Source organism: Coregonus lavaretus (assembly GCF_964263955.1).
Source record: "Coregonus lavaretus genome assembly, chromosome: 18".
Lineage (NCBI taxonomy): Eukaryota > Metazoa > Chordata > Actinopteri > Salmoniformes > Salmonidae > Coregonus > Coregonus lavaretus.
The window spans coordinates 28982264-29005959 of record NC_140005.1 but is presented as its reverse complement, the minus strand read 5'-3'; the positions used below and the strand labels follow the sequence as shown (position 1 = coordinate 29005959).

At 44.0% G+C, this 23696-nt stretch overlaps 1 protein-coding gene across 2 annotated transcripts in view; it reads right to left on the bottom strand.

The window, feature by feature from the left end:
- LOC311145423 (fermitin family homolog 2-like) overlaps positions 1–23696 on the bottom strand; it is a 100142-nt gene that overhangs the window by 28910 nt on the left and 47536 nt on the right. Inside the window, exon 4 of one of the 2 annotated variants that reach the window (XM_084181659.1) lies at positions 20432–20563. In XM_084181659.1, coding sequence (XP_084037785.1) covers positions 20432–20563 — 132 coding nt within the window. The remainder of the gene's footprint in view (positions 1–20431; positions 20564–23696) is intronic. The other variant, XM_084181660.1, reaches the window with a different exon arrangement.

The following is a 23696-nucleotide window of genomic DNA, read 5'->3' as shown; positions in this document are numbered from 1 at the left end:
TCAAACACGATGGACGGGGTATTGATAACGTGAGGTGGAAGAGGTTGCCTGGGCTTGCTAGCTACGCTCAGCCAGAAACACTTAATTTCTTAAAGTATTTCTGGATCAGAATACCTCTGTATACAGTGGGGGAAAAAAGTATTTAGTCAGCCACCAATTGTGCAAGTTCTCCCACTTAAAAAGATGAGAGAGGCCTGTAATTTTCATCATAGGTACACGTCAACTATGACAGACAAAATGAGAAAAATAAATCCAGAAAATCACATTGTAGGATTTCTTAATGAATTTATTTGCAAATTATGGTGGGAAATAAGTATTTGGTCAATAACAAAAGTTTCTCAATACTTTGTTATATACCCTTTGTTGGCAATGACACAGGTCAAACGTTTTCTGTAAGTCTTCACAAGGTTTTCACACACTGTTGCTGGTATTTTGGCCCATTCCTCCATGCAGATCTCCTCTAGAGCAGTGATGTTTTGGAGCTGTCGCTGGGCAACACGGACTTTCAACTCCCTCCAAAGATTTTCTATGGGGTTGAGATCTGGAGACTGGCTAGGCCACTCCAGGACCTTGAAATGTTTCTTACGAAGCCACTCCTTCGTTGCCCGGGCGGTGTGTTTGGGATCATTGTCATGCTGAAAGACCCAGCCACATTTCATCTTCAATGCCCTTGCTGATGGAAGGAGGTTTTCACTCAAAATCTCACGATACATGGCCCCATTCATTCTTTCCTTTACACGGATCAGTCGTCCTGGTCCCTTTGCAGAAAAACAGCCCCAAAGCATGATGTTTCCACCCCCATGCTTCACAGTAGGTATGGTGTTCTTTGGATGCAACTCCGCATTCTTTGTCCTCCAAACACGACGAGTTGAGTTTTTACCAGAAAGTTATATTTTGGTTTCATCTGACCATATGACATTCTCCCAATCCTCTTCTGGATCATCCAAATGCACTCTAGCAAACTTCAGACGGGCCTGGACATGTACTGGCTTAAGCAGGGGGACACGTCTGGCACTGCAGGATTTGAGTCCCTGTCGGCGTAGTGTGTTACTGATGGTAGGCTTTGTTACTTTGGTCCCAGCTCTCTGCAGGTCATTCACTAGGTCCCCCCGTGTGGTTCTGGGATTTTTGCTCACCGTTCTTGTGATAATTTTGACCCCACGGGGTGAGATCTTGCGTGGAGCCCCAGATCGAGGGAGATTATCAGTGGTCTTGTATGTCTTCCATTTCCTAATAATTGCTCCCACAGTTGATTTCTTCAAACCAAGCTGCTTACCTATTGCAGATTTAGTCTTCCCAGCCTGGTGCAGGTCTACAATTTTGTTTCTGGTGTCCTTTGACAGCTCTTTGGTCTTGGCCATAGTGGAGTTTGGAGTGTGACTGTTTGAGGTTGTGGACAGGTGTCTTTTATACTGATAACAAGTTCAAACAGGTGCCATTAATACAGAAGTTAAAGAAGTTGTTACAGGTCTGTGAGCCAGAAATTTTGCTTGTTTGTAGGTGACCAAATACTTATTTTCCACCATAATTTGCAAATAAATTCATTAAAAATCCTACAATGTGATTTTCTGGGTTTTTTTTTCTCAATTTGTCTGTCATAGTTGACGTGTACCTATGATGAAAATTACAGGCCTCTCTCATTTTTTTAAGTGGGAGAACTTGCACAATTGGTGGCTGACTAAATAATTTTCCCCCCACTGTATATAGATCATCTTTGCTATGCTGGCTAGGACAGCAAGGAGTTTGCGAGAGGAGACACGGGGAGACAGATCGGGCATAGTGCTTGCTGCAAGCTACTAGCAATATGATGGCTAGTACGTGTAGCTAGCTAGGTCAGAGATATTAGAGAAAGGAGGAGATCGGAATCCCATGGTGAATGGAGGAACATATAACGCCTCACCCAGCAGTCGGTCGACCAATCCTGTTCACGTTGTCATGCTGCGTCACACAGTTGCTAAGCTAATTGTTACGCAATCCCTTCTCAAAGTCGGTATGAGTCGAGAAACCGGTCTATTGTCCTCGAAAGTATGTAATGTCACCCTTCCAATGCTATACAATATTACAGAGAAAAAATGAATTCTCACACTTATATTTGTAACGTTGTACTTCTTATAATAATATGCCATTTAGCAGACGCTTTTATCCAAAGCGACTTACAGTCATGCGTGCATACATTTTTGTGTATGGGTGGTCCCAGGGATCGAACCCACTACCCTGGCGTTACAAGCGCCGTGCTCTACCAGCTGAGCTACAGAGGACCACAATTCATGCTATATGAAATTCATGCTAATGTTGGGTTTGTGAGCTAGCACCCAATTGACTCCCATTCTCTCCTTGAAGGAGTGATCTCCTTGTCCCAGAATAGCCCAGAATGCACCGCGCAGCCCATTGAAGAAATGGGCAATGTACACAATGGGTGTTAATACGATTCCAATGGAGTTTCCCATCTCCTCAAAAGTATCTCTGGCTAGGTTAGATACCTTAGTTAGCTAGCTGGCTATGGTGAGAGGCAAGTCAACACATTTTAAGAGATGAGTATATGGACATAACCTATTAAAAACATTCTGGTCTAACAAAGAAACAAAACAGAAAATTGTTGATACTTTTTTTAAAAATAAAAAACAATTTGAACAAATAATACACATACATACACACACATACAGTATCTCACAAAAGTGAGTACACCCCTCACATTTTTGTAAATATTTGAGTATATCTTTTCATGTGACAACACTGAAGAAATGACACTTTGCTACAATGTAAAGTAGTGAGTGTACAGCTTGTATAACAGTGTAAATTTGCTGTCCCCTCAAAATAACACAACATACAGCCATTAATGTTTAAACCGCTGGCAACAAAAGTGAGTACACCCCTAAGTGAAAATGTCCAAATTGGGCCCAAATGTCAATATTTTGTGTGGCCACCATCATTTTCCAGCACTGCCTTAACCCTCTTGGGCATGGAGTTCACCAGAGCTTCACAGGTTGCCACTGGAGTCCTCTTCCACTCCTCCATGACGACATCACGGAGCTGGTGGATGTTAGAGACCTTGCACTCCTCCATCTTCCATTTGAGGATGCCCCACAGATGCTCAATAGGGTTTAGGTCTGGAGACATGCTTGGCCAGTCCATCACCTTTACCCTCAGCTGTGGTCATCTTGGAGGTGTGTTATGGGGTCGTTATCATGTTGGAATACTGCCCTGCAGCCCAGTCTCCGAAGGGAGGGGATCATGCTCTGCTTCAGTATGTCACAGTACATGTTGGCATTCATGGTTCCCTCAATGAACTGTAGCTCCCCAGTGCCGGCAGCACTCATGCAGCCCCAGACCATGACACTCCCACCACCATGCTTGACTGTAGGCAAGACACACTTGTCTTTGTACTCCTCACCTGGTTGCCGCCACACGCGCTTGAAACCATCTGAACCAAATAAGTTTATCTTGGTCTCATCAGACCACAGGACATGGTTCCAGTAATCCATGTCCTTAGTCTGCTTGTCTTCAGCAAACTGTTTGTGGGCTTTCTTGTGCATAATCTTTAGAAGTGGCTTCCTTCTGGGACGACAGCCATGCAGACCAATTTGATGCAGTGTGCGGCGTATGACAGGCTGACCCCCCACCCCTTCAACCTCTGCAGCAATGCTGGCAGCACTCATACGTCTATTTCCCAAAGACAACCTCTGGATATGACGCTGAGCACGTGCACTCAACTTCTTTGGTTGACCATGGCGAGGCCTGTTCTGAGTGGAACCTGTCCTGTTAAACCGCTGTATGGTCTTTACACTGTTATACAAGCTCACTACATTGTAACAAAGTGTCATTTCTTCAGTTGTCACATGAAAAAAAATATTTTAAAAAAAATGTGAGAGGTGTACTCACTTTTGTGAGATACTGTGTATATATATATACACACACACACATACATACATACATACATACATACATACATACATACATACATACATACATACATACATACATACACTGCTCAAAAAAATTAAGGGAACACTAAAATAACACATCCTAGATCTGAATGAATGAAATATTCTTAATAAATACTTTTTTCTTTACATAGTTGAAAGTGCTGACAACAAAATCACACAAAAATTATCAATGGAAATCAAATGTATCAACCCATGGAGGTCTGGATTTGGAGTCACCCTCAAAATTAAAGTGGAAAACCACACTACAGGCTGATCCAACTTTGATGTAATGTCCTTAAAACAAGTCAAAATGAGGCTCAGTAGTGTGTGTGGCCTCCACGTGCCTGTATGACCTCCCTACAACGCCTGGGCATGCTCCTGATGAGGTGGCGGATGGTCTCCTGAGGGATCTCCTCCCAGACCTGGACTAAAGCATCCGCCAACTCCTGGACAGTCTGTGGTGCAACGTGGCGTTGGTGGATGGAGCGAGACATGATGTCCCTGATGTGCTCAATTGGATTCAGGTCTGGGGAACGGGCGGGCCAGTCCATAGCATCAATGCCTTCCTCTTGCAGGAACTGCTGACACACTCCAGCCACATGAGGTCTAGCATTGTCTTGCATTAGGAGGAACCCAGGGCCAACCGCACCAGCATATGGTCTCACAAGGGGTCTGAGGATCTCATCTCGGTACCTAATGGCAGTCAGGCTACCTCTGGCGAGCACATGGAGGGCTGTGCGGCCCCCCAAAGAAATGCCACCCCACACCATGACTGACCCACCGCCAAACCGGTCATGCTGGAGGATGTTGCAGGCAGCAGAACGTTCTCCACGGTGTCTCCAGACTCTGTCACGTCTGTCACATGTGCTCAGTGTGAACCTGCTTTCATCTGTGAAGAGCACAGGGCGCCAGTGGCGAATTTGCCAATCTTGGTGTTCTCTGGCAAATGCCAAACGTCCTGCACGGTGTTGGGCTGTAAGCACAACCCCCATCTGTGGACGTCGGGCCCTCATACCACCCTCATGGAGTTTGTTTCTGACCGTTTGAGCAGACACATGCACATTTGTGGCCTGCTGGAGGTCATTTTGCAGGGCTCTGGCAGGGCTCTGCCAGTGCTCCTCCTGCTACTCCTTGCACAGTCACAGAGGTAGCAGTCCTGCTGCTGGGTTGTTGCCCTCCTACGGCCTCATCCACGTCTCCTGATGTACTGGCCTGTCTCCTGGTAGCACCTCCATGCACTGGACACTACGCTGACAGACACAGCAAACCTTCTTGCCACAGCTCGCATTGATGTGCCATCCTGGATGAGCTGCACTACCTGAGCCACTTGTGTGGGTTGTAGACTCCTTCTCATACTACCACTAGAGTGAAAGCACCGCCAGCATTCAAAAGTGACCAAAACATCAGCCAGGAAGCATAGGAACTGAGAAGTGGTCTGTGGTCACCACCTGCAAAACCAGTCCTTTATTGGGGGTGTCTTGCTAATTGCCTATAATTTCCACCTGTTGTCTATTCCATTTGCACAACAGCATGTGAAATGTATTGTCAATCAATGTTGCTTCCTAAGTGGACAGTTTGATTTCACAGAAGTGTGATTGACTTGGAGTTACATTGTGTTGTTTAAGTGTTCCCTTTATTTTTTTGAGCAGTATATATAGATATACACACACACACACATACATATATTACACATATATACACACTGGGTATACAAAACATTAAGAACACCTGCTCATTCCATGACTGACTGATTGACCAGGTGAACCCAGGTGAAAGCTATGATCCCTTATTGATGTCACTTGTTAAATCCACTTCAAATCAATGTAGATGAAGGGGGGGGGGGGGGGATATTGATTAAAGAAGGATTTTTAAGCCTTGAGACATGGATTGTGTATCTGTGCCATTCAGAAGGTAAATGGGCAAGACAAAATATTTAAGTGCCTTTGAATGGGGTATGGTAGTAGGTGCCAGTCGCACCGGTATGTGTCAAGTACTGCAACACTGCTGGGTTTTTCACACTCAACAGTTGCCGTGCATATTACCAAAGGACATCCAGCCAACTGGATACAACTGTGGGAGGTGTTGGAGTCAACATGGGCCAGCATCCCTGTGGAACGCTTTCGACACCTTGTATGAAAAACAAAAACAAAAAAAGTATGCACTCACTAACTGTAAGTCGCTCTGGATAAGAGCGTCTGCTAAAATGACTAAAATGTAGAGTCCATGCCCCGACGAATTGAGGGGGGGCGGGGGTGCAACTCAATATTAGGAAGGCATTCCTAATGTTTGGTATACTCAGTGTATATATTTTGACACAGTGACTGTGTGTGAGAAAGGGAGAAGGACCCCTTTGGCCATTAGTCCTTGGTGGGACAATATTTACAAAAACTGCTGGTTGTCATATATGTGTCATGGCACCATCAAGGTATTCCCACAAGAGATAGGAAGCCCACCTGCCTGCTCTGGCCTTTCAGTACTGTGACACCATATTTTCTTGGGCAGTAAAGCTGTTCCTTGACTCAATACTGTTAAAGCTACAGTAAGTAAGAGGGTAGATTTGCACAAGCCTTTGCTTGTGCGAGCCACAACGGCTCATAGGAGCCGGAGCTTGTCTCCTGTTTCTGTAGTGTGAGGCAGCTTGATGTACAAGTACACCCCCTGGACAGGACACTAGTCTTTCACATGGCCTTACCCCCAATCTATCTATCTATCTTGAGTGCCAAGCAGAGACAAAACAAGTCCCATTTTTACAGTCTTTGGTATGACTCGGCCAGGGACTGAACAGTCCAACTTTCAAATCTCAGGAGATGGTTGGTTATGCAAGCCATAGGTATGACTATAATGCATATTGAGTTGTTCCATGTCGACTGGAAAATGAGAGGCATGCCCAATTAAACATCACAAATTATTTTATTAAGGATATACCTTACTGTGCCCTTGGTGACCTGTGATAGAGACATTGTCCTACAGGTAACAGTTATTCTTGTTCTTAGAATCACTGGTGTCCAACAAACAGGTTACTATCTACGCAAAGAGATTAACTACTGTAGGTTTCCTTGATAATGGTTTCGAACATATGATTGGCAGAAGCGAATTGAAGAGCAAAAACAGTTCTGTATTGTTATTATTTTTGCCTAACATCTTTCTGAACATGTGACTAGTGGTAACTGTAATTTTGACTGAACACTTCAAGCAGTTCAGTGACAATGGATAAGTCTGCCCTCCTCTTCCTCATCAGTACAGTTAGAAATATTAGTAGTATCATTGGGGATGATATTCCTTCTCGGTTTCTATCAGCTATGGTCATCAGCCAGAACCGCCTGTGAAAAAGGAACACAAATTATGGAAAAAGGCTGGCATGGATGGAAACCTAAAACACAGATTATCAATGTACAACTCATGATACAGTGCCTTCAGAAAGTACTCACACCCCTTGACTTTTTCCACATTTTGTTGCGTTACAGCCTGAATTTAAAATGGATTGAATTGAAATGGTTTGTCACTGGCCTACACACAATACCCCATAACGTCAAAGTGGAATTATGTATTTTGAAAATTTTAAACATTCATTAAAAATGAAAAGCTGAAATGTCTTCGGTCAATAAGTATTCAACCCGTTTGTTATGGCAAGCCTAAATAAGTTCAGGAGTACATATTTGCTTAACAAGTCACATAATAAGTTGCATGGACTCACTCTGTGTGCAATAATAGTGTTCAACATGATTCTTGAATGACTACCTCATCTCTGTACCCCACACATACAATTATCTGTAAGGTCCCTCAGTCGAGCAGTGAATTTCAACCACAAAGACCAGGGAGGTTTTCGTATGCCTCGCAAAGAAGGATAATGTACAAATATTATACAATCCAGGTGTGCAAAGCTCTTAGAGACTTACCCAGCAATACTCACAGCTGTAATCGCTGCCAAAGGTGATTCTAACATGTATTGACTCAGGGGTGTGAATGTGTTTCCACTTCCCTCATTTTGCTGTGGTGCCGCACACGGCAAAATCATTGCCGCCTTGCAAAAAGAATATGGAACATGGAAAAATATTTCTGAAGAGGCGCACTTTGAAGATGATAGCACACTCCACATTTACTTTCCTTCCCTCTGCAAACAAAACAAGTAATTAATAGAAAAGTCTGACAACCCCATAGTAGAGTAGTTTATCTATTTACCTAGTCGGCTTGTTGTGTTCTACAGTGCCTTGCAAAAGTATTCACCCCCCTTGGTGTTTTTCCTATTTTGTTGCATTACAACCTGTAATTTAAATTGATTTTTATTTGGATTTCATGTAATGGGACATACACAAAATAGTCCAAATTGTTGAAGTGAAATTTAAAAAAGAACTTGTTTCAAAAAATTCAAAAAAATAAATAACGGAAAAGTGGTGCGTGCATATGCATTCACCCCCTTTGCTATGAAGCCCCTAAATAAGATCTGGTGCAACCAATTACCTTCAGAAGTCACATAATTAGTTAAATAAAGTCCTCCTGTGTGCAATCTAAGTGTCACATGATCTCAGTATATATACACACCTGTTCTGAAAGGCCCCAGAGTCTGCAACACCACTAAACAAGCGGCACCATGAAGACCAAGGAGCTCTCCAAACAGGTCAGGGACAAAGTTGTGGAGAAGTACAGATCAGGGTTGGGTTATAAAAAAATATCTTAAACTTTGAACATCCCACGGAGCACCATTAAATCCATGATTAAAAAATTGAAAGAATATGGCACCACAACAAACCTGCCAAAAGAGGGCGCCCACCAAAACTCACGGACCAGGCAAGTAGGGCATTAATCAGAGAGGCAACAAAGAGACCAAAGATAACCCTGAAGAAACGACAAAGCTCCACAGCGGAGATTGGAGTATCTGTCCATAGGACCACTTTAAGCCGTACACTCCACAGAACTGGGCTTTATGGAAGAGTGGCCAGAAAAAAGCCATTGCTTAAAGAAAAAAATAAGCCAAAAGGCATGTGGGAGACTCCCCAAACATATGGAAGAAGGTACTCTGGTCAGATGAGACTAAAATTGAGCTTTTTGGACATCAAGGAAAACGCTATGTCTGGCGCAAACCCAACACCTCTCATCACCCCGAGAACACCATCCCCACAGTGAAGCATGGTGGTGGCAGCATCATGCTGTGGGGATGTTTTTCCATCGGCAGGGACTGGGAAACTGGTCAGAATTGAAGAAATGATGGATGGCGCTAAATACAGGAATATTCTTGAGGGAAACCTGTTTCAGTCTTCCAGAGATTTGAGACTGGGATGGAGGTTCACCTTCCAGCAGGACAATGACCCTAAGCATATTGCTAAAGCAACACTCGAGTGGTTTAAGGGGAAACATTTAAATGTCTTGGAATAGCCTAGTCAAAGCCCAGACCTCAATCCAATTGGTATGACTTAAAGATTGCTGTACACCAGTGGAACCCATCCAACTTGAAGGAGCTGGAGCAGTGTTGCCTTGAAGAATGGGCAGAAATCCCAGTGGCTAGATGTGCCAAGCTTATACAGACATACCCCAAGAGACTTGCAACTGTAATTGCTGAAAAAGGTGGCTCTACAAAGTATTGACTTTGGGGGGGTGAATAGTTATGCACGCTCAAGTGTTCTGTTTTTTTTGTCTTATTTCTTGTTTGTTTCATAAGAAAAAATATTTTGCATCTTCAAAGTGGTAAGCATGTTGTGTAAATCAAATGATACAAACCCTCAAAAATCCATTTTAATTCCAGGTTGTAAGGCAACAAAATAGGAAAAATGCCAAGGGGGGTGAATACTTTCGCAAGCCACTGTATACGAGAAAGATATTTATCTCGTGGCACTTTCAAGTTATGAGTGCCATAGGGATTGAAACATGCATTCTGACAAGCAGTCAATGCATAACAATTCTTGCAATTGCAAAAACATCAGTTTTAATGGCCTTTGTTAAAAAGAGCTGGATCCCAGCTTTCCATTCTTACTTTATTTATTTCTCAACTCCTAAATATGTGCGAAGTGCACCATTTTCAGCCTTGAGTTTTTAGCTGAGGCATGGTTAAGCACGTTACGGCTCTGCAATTAGCAGTGAGCGCATAGGGGTGAGTGGAGCTAAATGTAGGGTCAATTGTAGGGTAACTTGGGGTACAGCGCCACTCCACCTCAATCTTTTTTGGGAGTGACTTAAATTGTGATGAGATATATCATATTTTTAGTTGAGCAAGAGTAGAGGCAACCTGGGAACGTTTTTTTGGGGGGGGGAATGGTGACATGCAGTGGTTTCTGTGAGAAGTACCGGCAGGGGGCATATTACGCCGGTGGCGAGTTACCCCAAGTTACCCTAACATGTAGGCCTACAGTATATTCACTGTGTTTATGCACGTTTTTTGGGGCATAAAATGAATCAATCAATAAGATAATAACTCGTTCAAAGATCACATTTGGGATCTGGCTAATGTTTAGCCCAATAGGGTAAATGCAGATAGGCTGAAGCATGGGGTTGCCTATTTATTTGCACTTTACTGCATCAGTTGGGCTACAGGTGATAATGTTTATTGCTAATAGCATACCTGATAATATGGACCATGCATAGGCTATATACATGGCCCAATATATTAATTACATTTTTTTGTTTTGGAGCTCATTCTGGAGGTGGAAATTATATTTGAGATGGTGTCCACATACATTTATTTTTCATTCATTTTGGAGTACAATGTCCTTTTAAAAAGGAGCTTCTCAGTCCTTCTACATAAAAATTATAGGAGGGACCCCCACCCTTCAACACCCCTCCGCGACCTTTTCCCCCCACTGCTACACATTTTTCCAGAGAAATCACTGGTGTGAAAACTTATGTAAATGACACATTTCAGTATTTCATTTTTAATAACTTTGCACAAATTTCTAAAAGCATGTTTTCACTTTGTCATTATTGGGCATTGTGTGTAGATGGGTGAGAGAAATCTATTTAATCCATTTTGATTTCAGGCTGTAACAACAAAATGTGGACTAAGTCAAGGGATATGAATACTTTCTGAAGGCACTGTAAGTGCACCAGTCACAATTCAATTCACATATCCTACAGTGTTTTATTGTTCACAATAACTGTATGCTCCGGTTTAATGCATGTTTTCACTAGGCTTGGGCAGTACAGTGATCCCTCGCCACTTCGCGGTTCACTTATCGCGGATTCGCTATTTCGCGGATTTTCATAATGCATTTTTTTTTTTTTGGTGCATTGTGCTCTGCATTCTGATTCGCTAAAAACTCACTCCCGCTTCTTGTATCAAAACATGCTACGAATTGTGCTATCATTTTGTCGTCTCGTGCAGTTATGTGTACGTACATAAAACAGCTTGGCAAATTTACATTAAGTTGGCCAAATTATCTTGTAATTTCGAACATCTCCTAAACCCATAATGTCGACGAAACGGCCTGGACCGACAAAAGCACCTGCGGATGGGCCCAAACGGCGGAAGATGCTACCTATCTCAGATAAAGTTAAACTTCTGGACATGCTAAGGGAAGGTAAAAGCTATGGTCCACCACTCTGCCGTAGAAACAGCTGTGAATCTGGCTAAACAGATTGGAGGAGACGGCTTTAATGACATGAGTCCGGATGACATAAACGCCCTGATTGATGGAGACGCACAGCCGCTGACCGATGCAGAGCTGGCAGAAATGACAAAGCCACAAAGCGACGATGAAAGAGAAGAGGGAGAAGAGGACACGAGAGATGAGGAGGAAGGACTAACGCTTGGTCGCTTAGCAACCATGGTGCGAATGGCCACTGAACTTAAGCGAGTAGCTGAGGAATGGGACCCTTTGATGAGCCGTTCATTACAGTTCTCCAACGTAATCGATGGTGGCATGTCGGTGTACAAGGATCTTTTTGCAAAGAAGAAAAAAGAGCGACAACAGCTGCCTATCACTATGTTCTTCTCCCGAACAAACACACCTGCACCGCGGGCTTCAGAAGAAGAGAACACTGCAGAGCGCAGTCAGGATGCAGCGGCCCAGTCTGAAGAGCAGTGAAACGGCCTACACGTGAGTCACTGTATTTGTATACATGTAATAGTTGCTAATTGTAAAAAAAAAAAGTTTTCTATTTCGCGGATTTCACTTATCGCGGGTCATTTTCGGAACGTAACCCCCGCGATAAACGAGGGATTACTGTATACCGTATATAGAGGTATTTGGAAATAGCCACGGGATGGTTTTTCAATACGGTTAACTATTTATTTATTTATTAAATCAATTGTAATATGTGTGGCACAAGGTCGGTATGAAGGTATGACAATCTGGATACCGCTCAAGCCTAGTTGTCACAACCAATCACTAATTCACTCAATTTACCCAAGTGTGGTCTTATTGAGTAGTTCAATGAGGTGTTACAGCACAGGTAGGGATGACAATGTTCACACTGTTACCCATTAGGCAAGAAAGAGGAACACTGAACTAGACAAACCAATTGTACAAATCCCTTGATCTTTAGTCCATGAAGGGAAATAGCCAAGTGCAGACCATTGGAAGAAAGGGGGGGGGGGGACAAGGCATCTTTCAGCCATTTTGGTGCCTCTCCAGCCCTTGCTTCTTATGGGAGAGCACCCTTACCTGTCTGATGGTGGGCAGCTTGGTCAGCAGACAGAAGGGGGGCGTGTCTGCTGGAGGAGCTGCTGGGGTTGCCCGTACACAGCAATGACGTCATAGTTTCCTGAGGGTTGGAACACAAAATATATTTAGTTGAAAAGCACACTGTCAGGTCTGGGGCAAATGAGCTAATATAGAAAATGATTTTCTTCGAAAAAATAACTTTTGTAGCCTTCAAATCAGACAACAGGAACACATAAGAATCAGACTAATTCCAGTCCATTTCATAGATCCTCCGCCCCCTTACTGAGTCTCTGGTACAGTCCTCTCGGGATATAATAACTAAATAGTTACATTGACAATATTTACTGGCATGCAAAGGAAAGCTTGACTTGCAATAAACAAAATGTCACATATAAGAACTCAGTGTGGGAGGATCATGGGACTACAATTCGATTTTTATTTTATTGTGGACACTACCATGCCATAGAGTAGCTCTTATATTGAGGGAGTTTAATTAAACTGGACCAGGGTACACCAGGCTATGGCCTGTGACATGAATGGGCGAAAGCCTCCTTCAGAAATATACACCGTGTATTTTCCATAAAGTATATGTTAGAATTTTCCAACTAGTTTTACTTGGGAAGCAGATAAAGTACATTCGTTTTTTTTACCAAGAGTAAACAAGACTTTGCATGTGAACACTGAATCCTAAATCATTACTCCAAGTTCTTGACATACCTCACTTTGTTTTGAGCCGACATCGCCGTGGGCTTTGAATGGGGCACCAGGCTCACGCACGAGAGGCAGGCAGGTTTTCAAAACAATCACTTTAACCCGGTGCAAACGCCGCCCACCCTCCTGCAGCCAAATCTGGAACTCCTAAACAGACAGATGGACACACAGACATGCTGACACAGACAGACATAAAGAGAGAGAGCTGGCCCCCCAAAAATAAACTAAATCTAAACAAAATGTTATATTGTGCATGTGACGTTACACTACTATATAGCTATAGTCTGATGACATGCTTTCAGATAATTATCTTGTTTTTGACTAGCAACATACCATTAGTGATTACCTCTAGAGTAACTTTCGCGCATCATAGGTTGCTAGCTATCTGTGGTACAAAATACATAACCATGCTAGCTAGTTATCCAGCTAATTGTTTCAATGCACCTTCCAAATGTGAAATTACAAGACAAAAAAGCCACTTACCTAAAGCTGTTCCACGATGTCTTGTTGTGAAGGTAGCTAGCCAGTGCCAGTGGACTAGCTAGCTACCGTTAGCCAGTAGTGCCTCAAGCTTCATATCCACCAGTTGCGTCAAACTCTTTGCGTTCGGCTGAAGTCATTCATTGCCAATGGAGCACTTCGCAACACTATGTTTAGGATGCCACACTAGGCTGCCGTGCGTTCTGTATACAGCACGCGTTCAATATTTTCAAATCGTGCGTTGCATTACAGTGCTGTGGTACAAACAGAAGTTCATTAAAGTTCCCCATGGCGGGGGTAGCACCATACAGAGGACAAATGATCATGGCTATTGTGTAGATAAAGACAAGAAGATACCGGTTGAAAGACTGGAAATTTGTTTCAGGTAAGAATGACACTGGGACAATTCATCATTACTACATTTAGTGTTGTAGTGTTATTACTACGCCCTGTTGGCTAGTTTTCACGAAATCATGCAGGGCAAGCAAGTGATTTGAAAATCAGTACTCTATATGGGAACAACCAGTTCAACGGATTGATGTTGCTAGAGATTAACGTGACAGAAGAATATAAACAAACAGTGGAGACCAGTCATTCAGGGAAGAGCCCCACCTGTTTAGCTAAAAAATAAATTATATATATTTTTTGTTGCCTGTTTTGCATGTTATTTTGGCATTAATACGTGTCACATTTCAGTTTGCAAACAATGTAAAACATTTTTTTTTTTTTTTATAAAGCCGCATACAAACATTCTCTTTTTTGCTTTCTTGAATAAGGCAGCTCAGTGCTTTCTGTGGTGGTGGGGCAGCCAGCGGAAAATACGGAGTGTATGGGGTTGGTAATGTTCTCTAGTTGCGCCATGATTGGCTCTGTGTTCTGTCACTCATGGGGACACTACATCACCGCAAAATCTATGGGGAGAGCTCGAAAATTCAAGCCCCTTGGGTGCTGCCATAGAGTTACATTAGAAGTGCCCATCCAAGAAGGCTCAAGGTCATTGGCCACAGATAAAATGTCAAATCACCGTAGCTTTGATTGGACTGATCATGTCAACATCATACTTTCAACATCTTAGTTAGCAAGCTAGACAAGCAGTCATCATCATGAATCAAGTCGACAATCTACTGGCAAATCCTTTTCAATCCTTGTCATATGAAGATAAATTATAGATAAAACGTATCGGTGCTCATCGGCCATTGGACATAAACATTACACAACAAGTTGGAAATCGCAAATTCAACAATGAGTGGTTTGGAAGGAATCAGTGGCTAACTGCAAGCGTTGCAAAGCAATCACTAGCCTGCTATTCAGTGGAGTGGGTGTGTGGTCCAAGTCTGGGTTTAAGGGTCTCTTTTCCAAGCTTAAAAGGATAAACATTCACATGCCATGGGCCAGAAAAGGTTGAATACACCACGAGTGAATGAGTTGTCTTCTTTACAGCTCCACCAAGATTTACATGCTAAAATCGCCACTGGAAAATAACTATACTAAACAAAAATATAAAACGCAACATGTAACAATTTAAACTATTTTAATGAGTTACAGTTCAAATAAGGAAATCAGTCAATTGAAATGAATTCATTAGGCCCTATTCTATGGATTTCACATGACTGGAAAGGGGCACAGCCATGGGTGGGCCTGGGAGGGCATGGGCCCACCCACTGGGGAGCCAGGTCCAGCCCATCAGAATGAGTTGTTACCCACAAAAGGGCTTTATTTAAGACAGAAATACTCCTCAGTTTCATCAGCTGTCCGGGTGGCTGGTCTCAGACAATCCTGCAGGTGAAGAAGCCGGAAGAGGAGGTCCTGGGCTGGCGTGGTTACGCGTGGTCTGCGGTTGTGAGGCCGGTTGGACGTACTGCCAAATTCTCTAAAATGACGTTCGAGGCGGCTTATGGTAGAGAAATTAACATTCTTTTAAAATGAAAAACACTCCTAAGTCCCAACTTCGGCAGACAAGTTTCAAATTCTCGCTGAAGTTTCTAGCCACAAGCATAAACTAGATAGCTGGGAAGGGCTCATCAAAACGTCTGCCTGGCCTGAACTGACTGAACCCGTTCGTCTCTGCTCGACAAACGTCATCAATTTGGCCACCAGGCGTGTGTCCATATAGCCTCCCCTGTTACCAGGAAGCACAGGCAACCTCGTCCGCCTCACGTTACCGAAACCCCGCCCACAATGATAAAATGGATGGATTGACAATCAAAACAAGTCGAAAACGAAACGCAAATTAGGCAAAGAAATGGCAAAATAAAGAATTGGGATTGATTTATCGAATTTGATAATTTGAATTTTGACAGTCAACCACACAGAGTATGGAACAGCATTGTCAATTGAGAATTCTTTTTTATTTTTGTAACAATTCATGCTAACAGGAAATGAAATGGCAAATTATTTATCATTTAAGCATTTACATTAGATTTTTAAATGTGTCAGTGTTGTACTGGATAGTACCATGGAAATGAAATATCAAACACACTTTGCTATTTCTTTTTCAAATTGGCAGATATTATGCATACTCAATCATGAAAATGATAATGCTATATATTTTTTGCATTTCAATTAGAATTTGTCAAAAAATGCATACCCATTTAGGAAAAGGAATTGCAAACATGATTTTGATTTATTATTGTTCCATTTGCCTTTCCAGCTGAGTTTCGGCAGCTAAATGCTTCCATAAACACACTGACCAGTCCCCACTTGACTAAAAAAGCAGGCAGGCCAAACCAAAATCCACACAGGAAATGGTGTGTGTGTGTGTGTAATACAGTAGAGGTCATGAGAACAGGGACCAGGCCACAACAGCCCATCCCTAAGGGTTTGTGGAGGGTTTCTAGAAGAGAGGGAGGAAAGTAAGGTCAGCTAGAGTAGTGCTCTCCCATATGGCCCCAGGAGACACCCCAAACATCTAGAGAAAGCTGATAACAGTATACCCCCATCTCCTCTAGAGAAGAAAAACAGTCAGGCAGGCCCAAGTGTTTACTCCCTGCCTTTGACTTTCAGTGAGATAGTGCAAACAGGCACTGACTATGTTAACATTTCCTAATCCTTAATCCCCTTTCACTGTATGGTCTGGACGGCTAGACCACCCTGCACTTTGTTGCCTAGATGTAAACTAGGAGGGCTCATCACCATATAAAAGTGTCTCTGTTTCTTCACATAGCTTCTGTGTGGGTTTGGGATGGAGGCGGTGGTCCATCTGAAATTAGGTGAATGGGTTGTAGACATAGAATCCCCCTACTAGCCATTTATTCTGTTCCATTTTGATTGATTCTTTAGGGCAGGGTTTCCCAAAGTCGGTCCTGCCCCCCCCCCCCCCCCCCCTGGGTGCACGTTTTGGTTTTTGTCATAGCACTACACAGTTGATTCAAATAATCAAAGCTTGATGATGAGTTGGTTATTTTAATCAGCTGTGTAGTGCTAGGGCAAAAACTAAAATGTGCACCCAGGGGAGGCCCCAGGACAGACTTTGGGAAACCCTGCTTTAGGGTATCTGTTGAGCAAAATGTGAACAGCTGAGCTTTCCAGCAAAACAAATGCATAGTGAGCAAAGCTTTTTTATATTTTTCAAAAACAGACAGGAGCGAGCTTGGTCCTGTTGGAGTGGGGCAAAGCCTATCACGTGACCTGCGTTAGCAGATTTCCTCAAGTGACAAGGGCAGCAGCTGGCTTCCTTTGGATACAGCCTTGTCAGGTGACCAGAACATCAATCCAGCTGAGGGGTGAGTGGGTAAGGGAATGGGGAGGCAGCGAGAAAGGGGAGAGGAAGCAGTGCAGAGAGAGGGAGGACAGAAGACCAGGAGAAACCTTACCTTTGACCGGCCCGATGTAAATGATCTCAGAGGCTGGAGTGGAAAATGAGAAAGAGGGAGGGAAGGAAGGAAAGCAGAGAAAAACAAAACAAAAAACAGAGGACAGATTAAAGAGATATTAAAAAGACAAGGAGGAAAAGGAGGTAGTAGAGTTTTAAAAAAAGAAAATAGACGAGAATGAGAACCAGGGAAGGGCTGTGCCAGTGTGCCAACCTAACCAACCCAAGATTAGATGAGTCACTTTGCCCTCTCAGCGGAGGGAAAAGGAACGTGGCATGACAAACTCTGGTCAGTTCCCATCCATCCACCCATTCATCAGGATCCAATATAATTTGTTACTAATTGAAAAGCCAGGCATTGTGTTGGTTGGAATGACCCAGCACTGCATAACAGTTCTAGTGAAATTAAAGTAATGGACATATCAACTTTCCACCATGAGAATCCCATAGAGATAATTATCTGAGAGGAACAGTTCAGCAGAGTAGCAGACCCCATGGCACTGAAGGAGTAGACAGGGCCATGGTCCTAGTTCTGAGTCGTAGGCTACAGTTAGTAATATGGGCTATTCCATAGTAACGACATGGATGTTTCTCTTAATGGAATGTGGGTAGGGGATCTGGGATTTCCCAGTGACATGTAGACATGTGGGTGAAAGTGGGTTGTGGTTTTAGACTCAGAAAATACTGATTCTAGGGCCTCCCGAGTGGCGCAGCGGTCTAAGACACTGCATCGCAGTGCAAGCTGCGTTACTACAGATCCTGGTCGTCCGGGTTAGGGGATGGTTGCCCGGCTGGGATGTCCTTGTCCCATCGCGCTGTAGCGACTCCAGTGGCGGGCCGGGCGCATGCACGCTGACACGGTCGCCAGGTGTACGGTGTTTCCGACAACACATTGGTGCGGCTGGCTTCCGGGTTAAGCGTGCATTGTGTCAAGAAGCAGTGCGGCTTGGCGGAGTTGTGTTTCGGAGGACGCAAGGCTCTCGACCTTCACCTCTCCCGAGTCCGTACGGGAGTTACAGCGATGGGACAAGACTAACTATCAATTGGATATCACGAAATTGGGGAGAAAAAGGGGGTAAAGAGTGTGGATGTAATTGGACAACTACCAATCCGTGTGTGTGCATCCGTGTGCGTGTGTGTATGTATGTGTATGTGCATGTGTGTGTATGGACTGCTGTGCAGAATGCATCATAGGCCCTTGTGATTCCCCATCAGGCGGTGTGGTGCGGGCGGCCCCAGCCCTTCCCCAGATGGGAGGCAACACAACATCAGGAATAACTCCCAGCAGCTTGGCCGTGAAACACTGCACATTAAATACTCACTCACTCCTACCATGTGAACTGGGGGAGGAGGTGTGTGTGTGTGTGTGCAACTTCTGCACATTCTTTCTTTGTGCACAAGTGTCTTTTCTATCCTAAAGTGATATGACTTGGCCTAATTCATTTTAGAAACCCCTGGCCAACAGCTCAATAGGATAACAGAGTGTGGGGGCCTCCTGAGTGCTGCAGCGGTCTAAGGCACTGCATGGCAGTGCTAGAGGCGTCACTACAGATCCATGTTCGATCCCGGGCTGTGTCGCAGTCGGCCACGACCGGGAAACCCATTAGGCGGGGCACAATTGGCCCAGCGTCGTCCGGGTTAGGGGAGGGTTTGGCCGGCTGGGATGTCCTTGTCCCATCGTGCTCTAGCGACTCCTTGTTTTGCAGCCGGGCGCATGCACTCTGACTTCGGTCGCCAGCTGTACAGTGTTTTCTCCGACACATTGGTGCAGCTGGCTTCCGGGTTTAAGCGAGCGGTGTATCACGAAGCAGTGCGGCTTGGCGGGGTCGTGTTTTGGAGGACGCATGGCTCTCGACCATCGCCTCTCCCGAGTCCGTACGGGAGTTACAGCGATGGGACAAGACTAACTATCAATTGGATATCACGAAATTGGGGAGAAAAAGGGGGTAAAGAGTGTGGATGTAATTGGAGCAATAACAGTCATACATAAGGGTGTAACTCATGGAACTAGGGAAACTCTGCCTTTGTTCTAATAATCAGAAAGAGTCACAAATACTATTTCCCAGGATCACACATGGAGTCAAATGGCAATGGGAACCAACAAGCGTATAATTGTCATAACATTGGAGAGAGAGCCAAGAGTCAGAGGCCCTTCTCCTCCTGGAGTTCTCTTCTCACACTCTCCCCTTTTTCCCTTTCCTGCCCCTCTCTCTCTCACTCACTACTCTCACCCAACTCCTTCTGTCCCCTTCGCACCCCCTCCTTGAGCCTATAGGCTGTGTGTGTGTGATGCCGGGCCAAGTAGCTACAGGGTAGGGCAGGGCTGGGTCTTTAGGACAATGAGGCCCATTCACAATGCCTTAGCCAACGTTGCTAATGCTAACTAACACTGCATAGATACCACAGCACGGCCCCATGTGTTCCTCCTCCTTCCTCACATCACTGTAGCTAATTTCTTGACAGGGCTAGCAGGCGGGAGGAAGAGGGGCTGGTATAGCTCAAGCTCTGCAGCCTGGTTTGGGTTTTAAATGGTATGGTGACCAACTATGCAAGGAATCCCAACCATTCCCTGCCAAGGAGTACGGAGCCCAGAGTCTGCAAATCATATCATACCGCTGCTCCTCACTCACATTCTTATTTGGGCACATACAAAAAATATTAGTGTTTTGGCACTGTCTCGACTTGTTTTTAAAACGCTATTGGTGGATATTGATAGAAGGGTAGATATATGCTCCATGGAAGCCAGAGGAACCTGCTATTCAACCTGTTATTGGACTGTGAAGAAGTTATTGCACCTTGGACATGCCAGGAGTGGAAGTGTTAACAGAATTCTCCAGAAGGCTCTTGGAGATGGGGTTCAAGGTAGGCCTGCGAGGCGGGACTTTGTGAGTTTGAGGTAAATGAGTGGAACTTACTACCTGATCCAGGGGTGAGTAGTGGCCCCTCCAGCTCCAGAGCCTCCTCCTCAGCCTCCTCCAGCTTTTTCTTCTTCTTCTTGGGGTCACGGGGCTTACGCAGTAGAGATGCCTCCTCTGGATGACGGATATCTGGAGAAAGAGAGAGAAAAGGGGAGAGGGGAAGAGAGAGAGGGAGATGAGGGGGAGAGGGAGGAGAGAGTCAAGGAGTTGTCACAATCCCCAAAACACAGTGTAGCCTAACACTAACCCAACCCAGAGTCCCCATGGAGAGGAAGATGGTGAGCGGTGGGGTGAGAGAGAGAAAGAACGAAAGATGGGGGAAAGACAGAAATATAGTGAGAGAAAGACGGGGAGAGAGACTGCGAAGGGCAGCCCAAGAGTCAAGGGGGTTGTGAGAGTTCAGCTTAAAATCACAAAAATAAAACATAGCCTAGCATCTTGGCTAACCCAACCCTGACCCCAAGAGATGTGCCATTGTCCTGGTTTACAGATAGCAGTTAGGAGTCTTTCAACTACAGACCTCACACAAACCACATTAACTCACCCTAAAGCACAGTTCAAAGAATTTGAGGCAAACTCAGTCAAAAGATGATGTGATGAAGAGGTAGAGATAGAAAGAGGCAGAGAGAAAGAGCGAGAGGGGGAACAATGATAAACAGCGGCGCACATGTGAGGTGGAACATTGATAATCTCATGTCTCAGGACCCCAACACCCCCCAACCCTCTCCAAACAAGAGGAGGGGTGTGTGGTCGACTCAGTGCACACATACACGCACTAAATATTTCTGCAGTGTGATGAGCAACAGCTCCTCTGATACCACACAGTGTGTGTTTAGCAGCAGTCACTAAACAATGAGCTAGTTGTAATAACACAAACACGGTATCTGTCATAACACCATAGCCTCTAACCTAGCGCTTCTTCACAACACACTGGATGAGAGACTAGCTGAGCTGCAACAGATGGCATAAACAACTACATATCAGCTCAGAGCTTGTGTGTGTGTACGTGTCTATATCTATATCAAAGACTGGCTGGCATGCAACAGATGAAGTAAACAGTAACATTGCAGTTCACAGTTTGAGCGTGTGTGTCTTCAGGAAGTATTCATGCCCCTTGACTTATTCCACATTTCGTTGTGGTACAGTCTGAATTCATAATGGATTTAAATGATTTTTTTCTCACCAATCTACTACACATAATAACAACACCATTTTGAATTTTTTATTTATTGAAAATGAAATACAGAAATCTCATTTACAGAAGTATTCACACCCGAGTCAATACTTTGTAGAAGCACCTGTGTAAGCAATTACAGTTGTGAGTCTTTCTGGGTAAGTCTCTATGGGCTTTACACACTTGGATTGTGCAACATTTGCCCATTATTCTTTTTAAAAAATCTTCAAGCTCTGTCAAATTGGTTGTTGATCATTGTTAGACAACCATTTTCAGGTCTTGCTATAGTTTTTCCAAGTAGATCTAAGTCAAAACTATAACTCAGCCCCTCAGGAACATTCACTGTCTTCTTGGTAAGCAACTCCAGTGTAGATTTGGCCTTGTGTTTTAGGTTATTGTCCTGCTGAAAGGTGAATTCATCTCCCAGTGTCTGGTGGAAAGCAGACTGAACCAGGTTTTCCTCTAGGATTTTGCCTCTGCTGATTTCCATTCAATTTATTTTTTATCCTGAAAAACTCCCCAGTCCTTAACGATTACAAGCATACCCATAACATAATGCAGCCACCACTGTGCTTGAAAATATGGAGAGCGGTACTCAGTAATGTGTTGTATTGGATTAGCCCCAAACATAACACTTTGTATTCTGGACAAAAAGTTTATTGCTTTGCCACTTTTTTTTTTGCAGTATTACTTTAGTGCCTTGTTGCAAAGAGGATGCATGTTTTTGAATATTTGTATGATGTACAGGCTTCCTTATTTTCCCTCAGTCAATTAGGTTAGTATTGTGGAGTAACTACAATCTTGTTGATCCATCCTCAGTTTTCTCCTATCATAGCCATTAAACTCTGTAACTGTTATAAAGTCACCATTGGCCTCATGGTGAAATTCCTGAGCGATTTCCTTCCTCTCAGGCAACTGAGTTAGGAAGGACACCTGTAGCGTTGTAGCGACTGGGTGTATTGATACACCATTCAAAGTGTAATTAATAACTTCAGGATATTCAATGTCTGTGTGTAGGCCAGTGACAAAAACAATTATATCTCAATTTAATCCATTTTAAAATTCAGGCTGTAACAACAAAATTCAGGTTGTGTGCGTGTGTAGATGGAATTAAACTATGCTTGGAGGTTTGTTTAACGTCTCCTCTGACAGACATACTGCAGACCTGATATAATGACTCAAACAGAGCTGCACCAACCCTCTGCATCCCTCTCCTCTCCTCTCCTCTCCTCTCCGTGTTGGCTGGGGAGGCCAGAGAACCATCACTCAACATTAATCTCCAGTGTTCAGGACGTTTTTGGAACGGTTCGGAGGAGCTGGCTTAATCTGCCAGAATGTGTCTGGGAAAGATAGATGTGCACCATCTAGATTCTAAAAGCACAGCTAGGATAAATGGCTGTGCTGTCTTTTTTCTATGCTTCTACGCTCATTTAAGAGATGGGTGGTTGTGACTCTGGAATTTAAATTTAATAATTTTCATTTGGTCAGGGTTGTCCAATTTTTGCATTTTAAAATCTATTTAAATCCCTCATGCCCTATACAACTTTCACTCCCTTCTTTTTCCATAGCTAGGGAGGACAATGTGTGTGAGAGAGAGAGAGAGAGAGAGAGAGAGAGAGAGAGAGAGAGAGAGAGAGAGAGAGAGAGAGAGAGAGAGAGAGAGAGAGAGAGAGAGAGAGAGAGAGAGAGAGAGAGAGAGAGAGAGAGAGAGAGAGAGAGAGAGAGAGAGAGAGAGAGAGAGGAATAGTGAGACAGAACTTCTTTGCTTGGTGAGAATTTCTTGTTTAGTTTGTGTTACTCAAGCAAAAAGCATTCCAGGGGTTTTAAGAACTACCAGATGGTAGCTCGCTCTCCCTCCCTCGCGCTCTCCCTCCATCTCTCCTTCTTCCTCTCTCTTGCATTGCAGCACAAGCCCTGTGCCCTTATACAGCCATGTAAGTGCAGGCGTGCTGCCTGGCCTTAGCACTGCTGAGCACAGAGAGGAGTGAGTGTCTACAGGAGTTGCACCAAAGCGTCAAGTGCTGTTGTTATCCACATAGGCCATTTTGAATGCCAAACAGTTAGGATTGCTACCTCTTCATCCCCAGA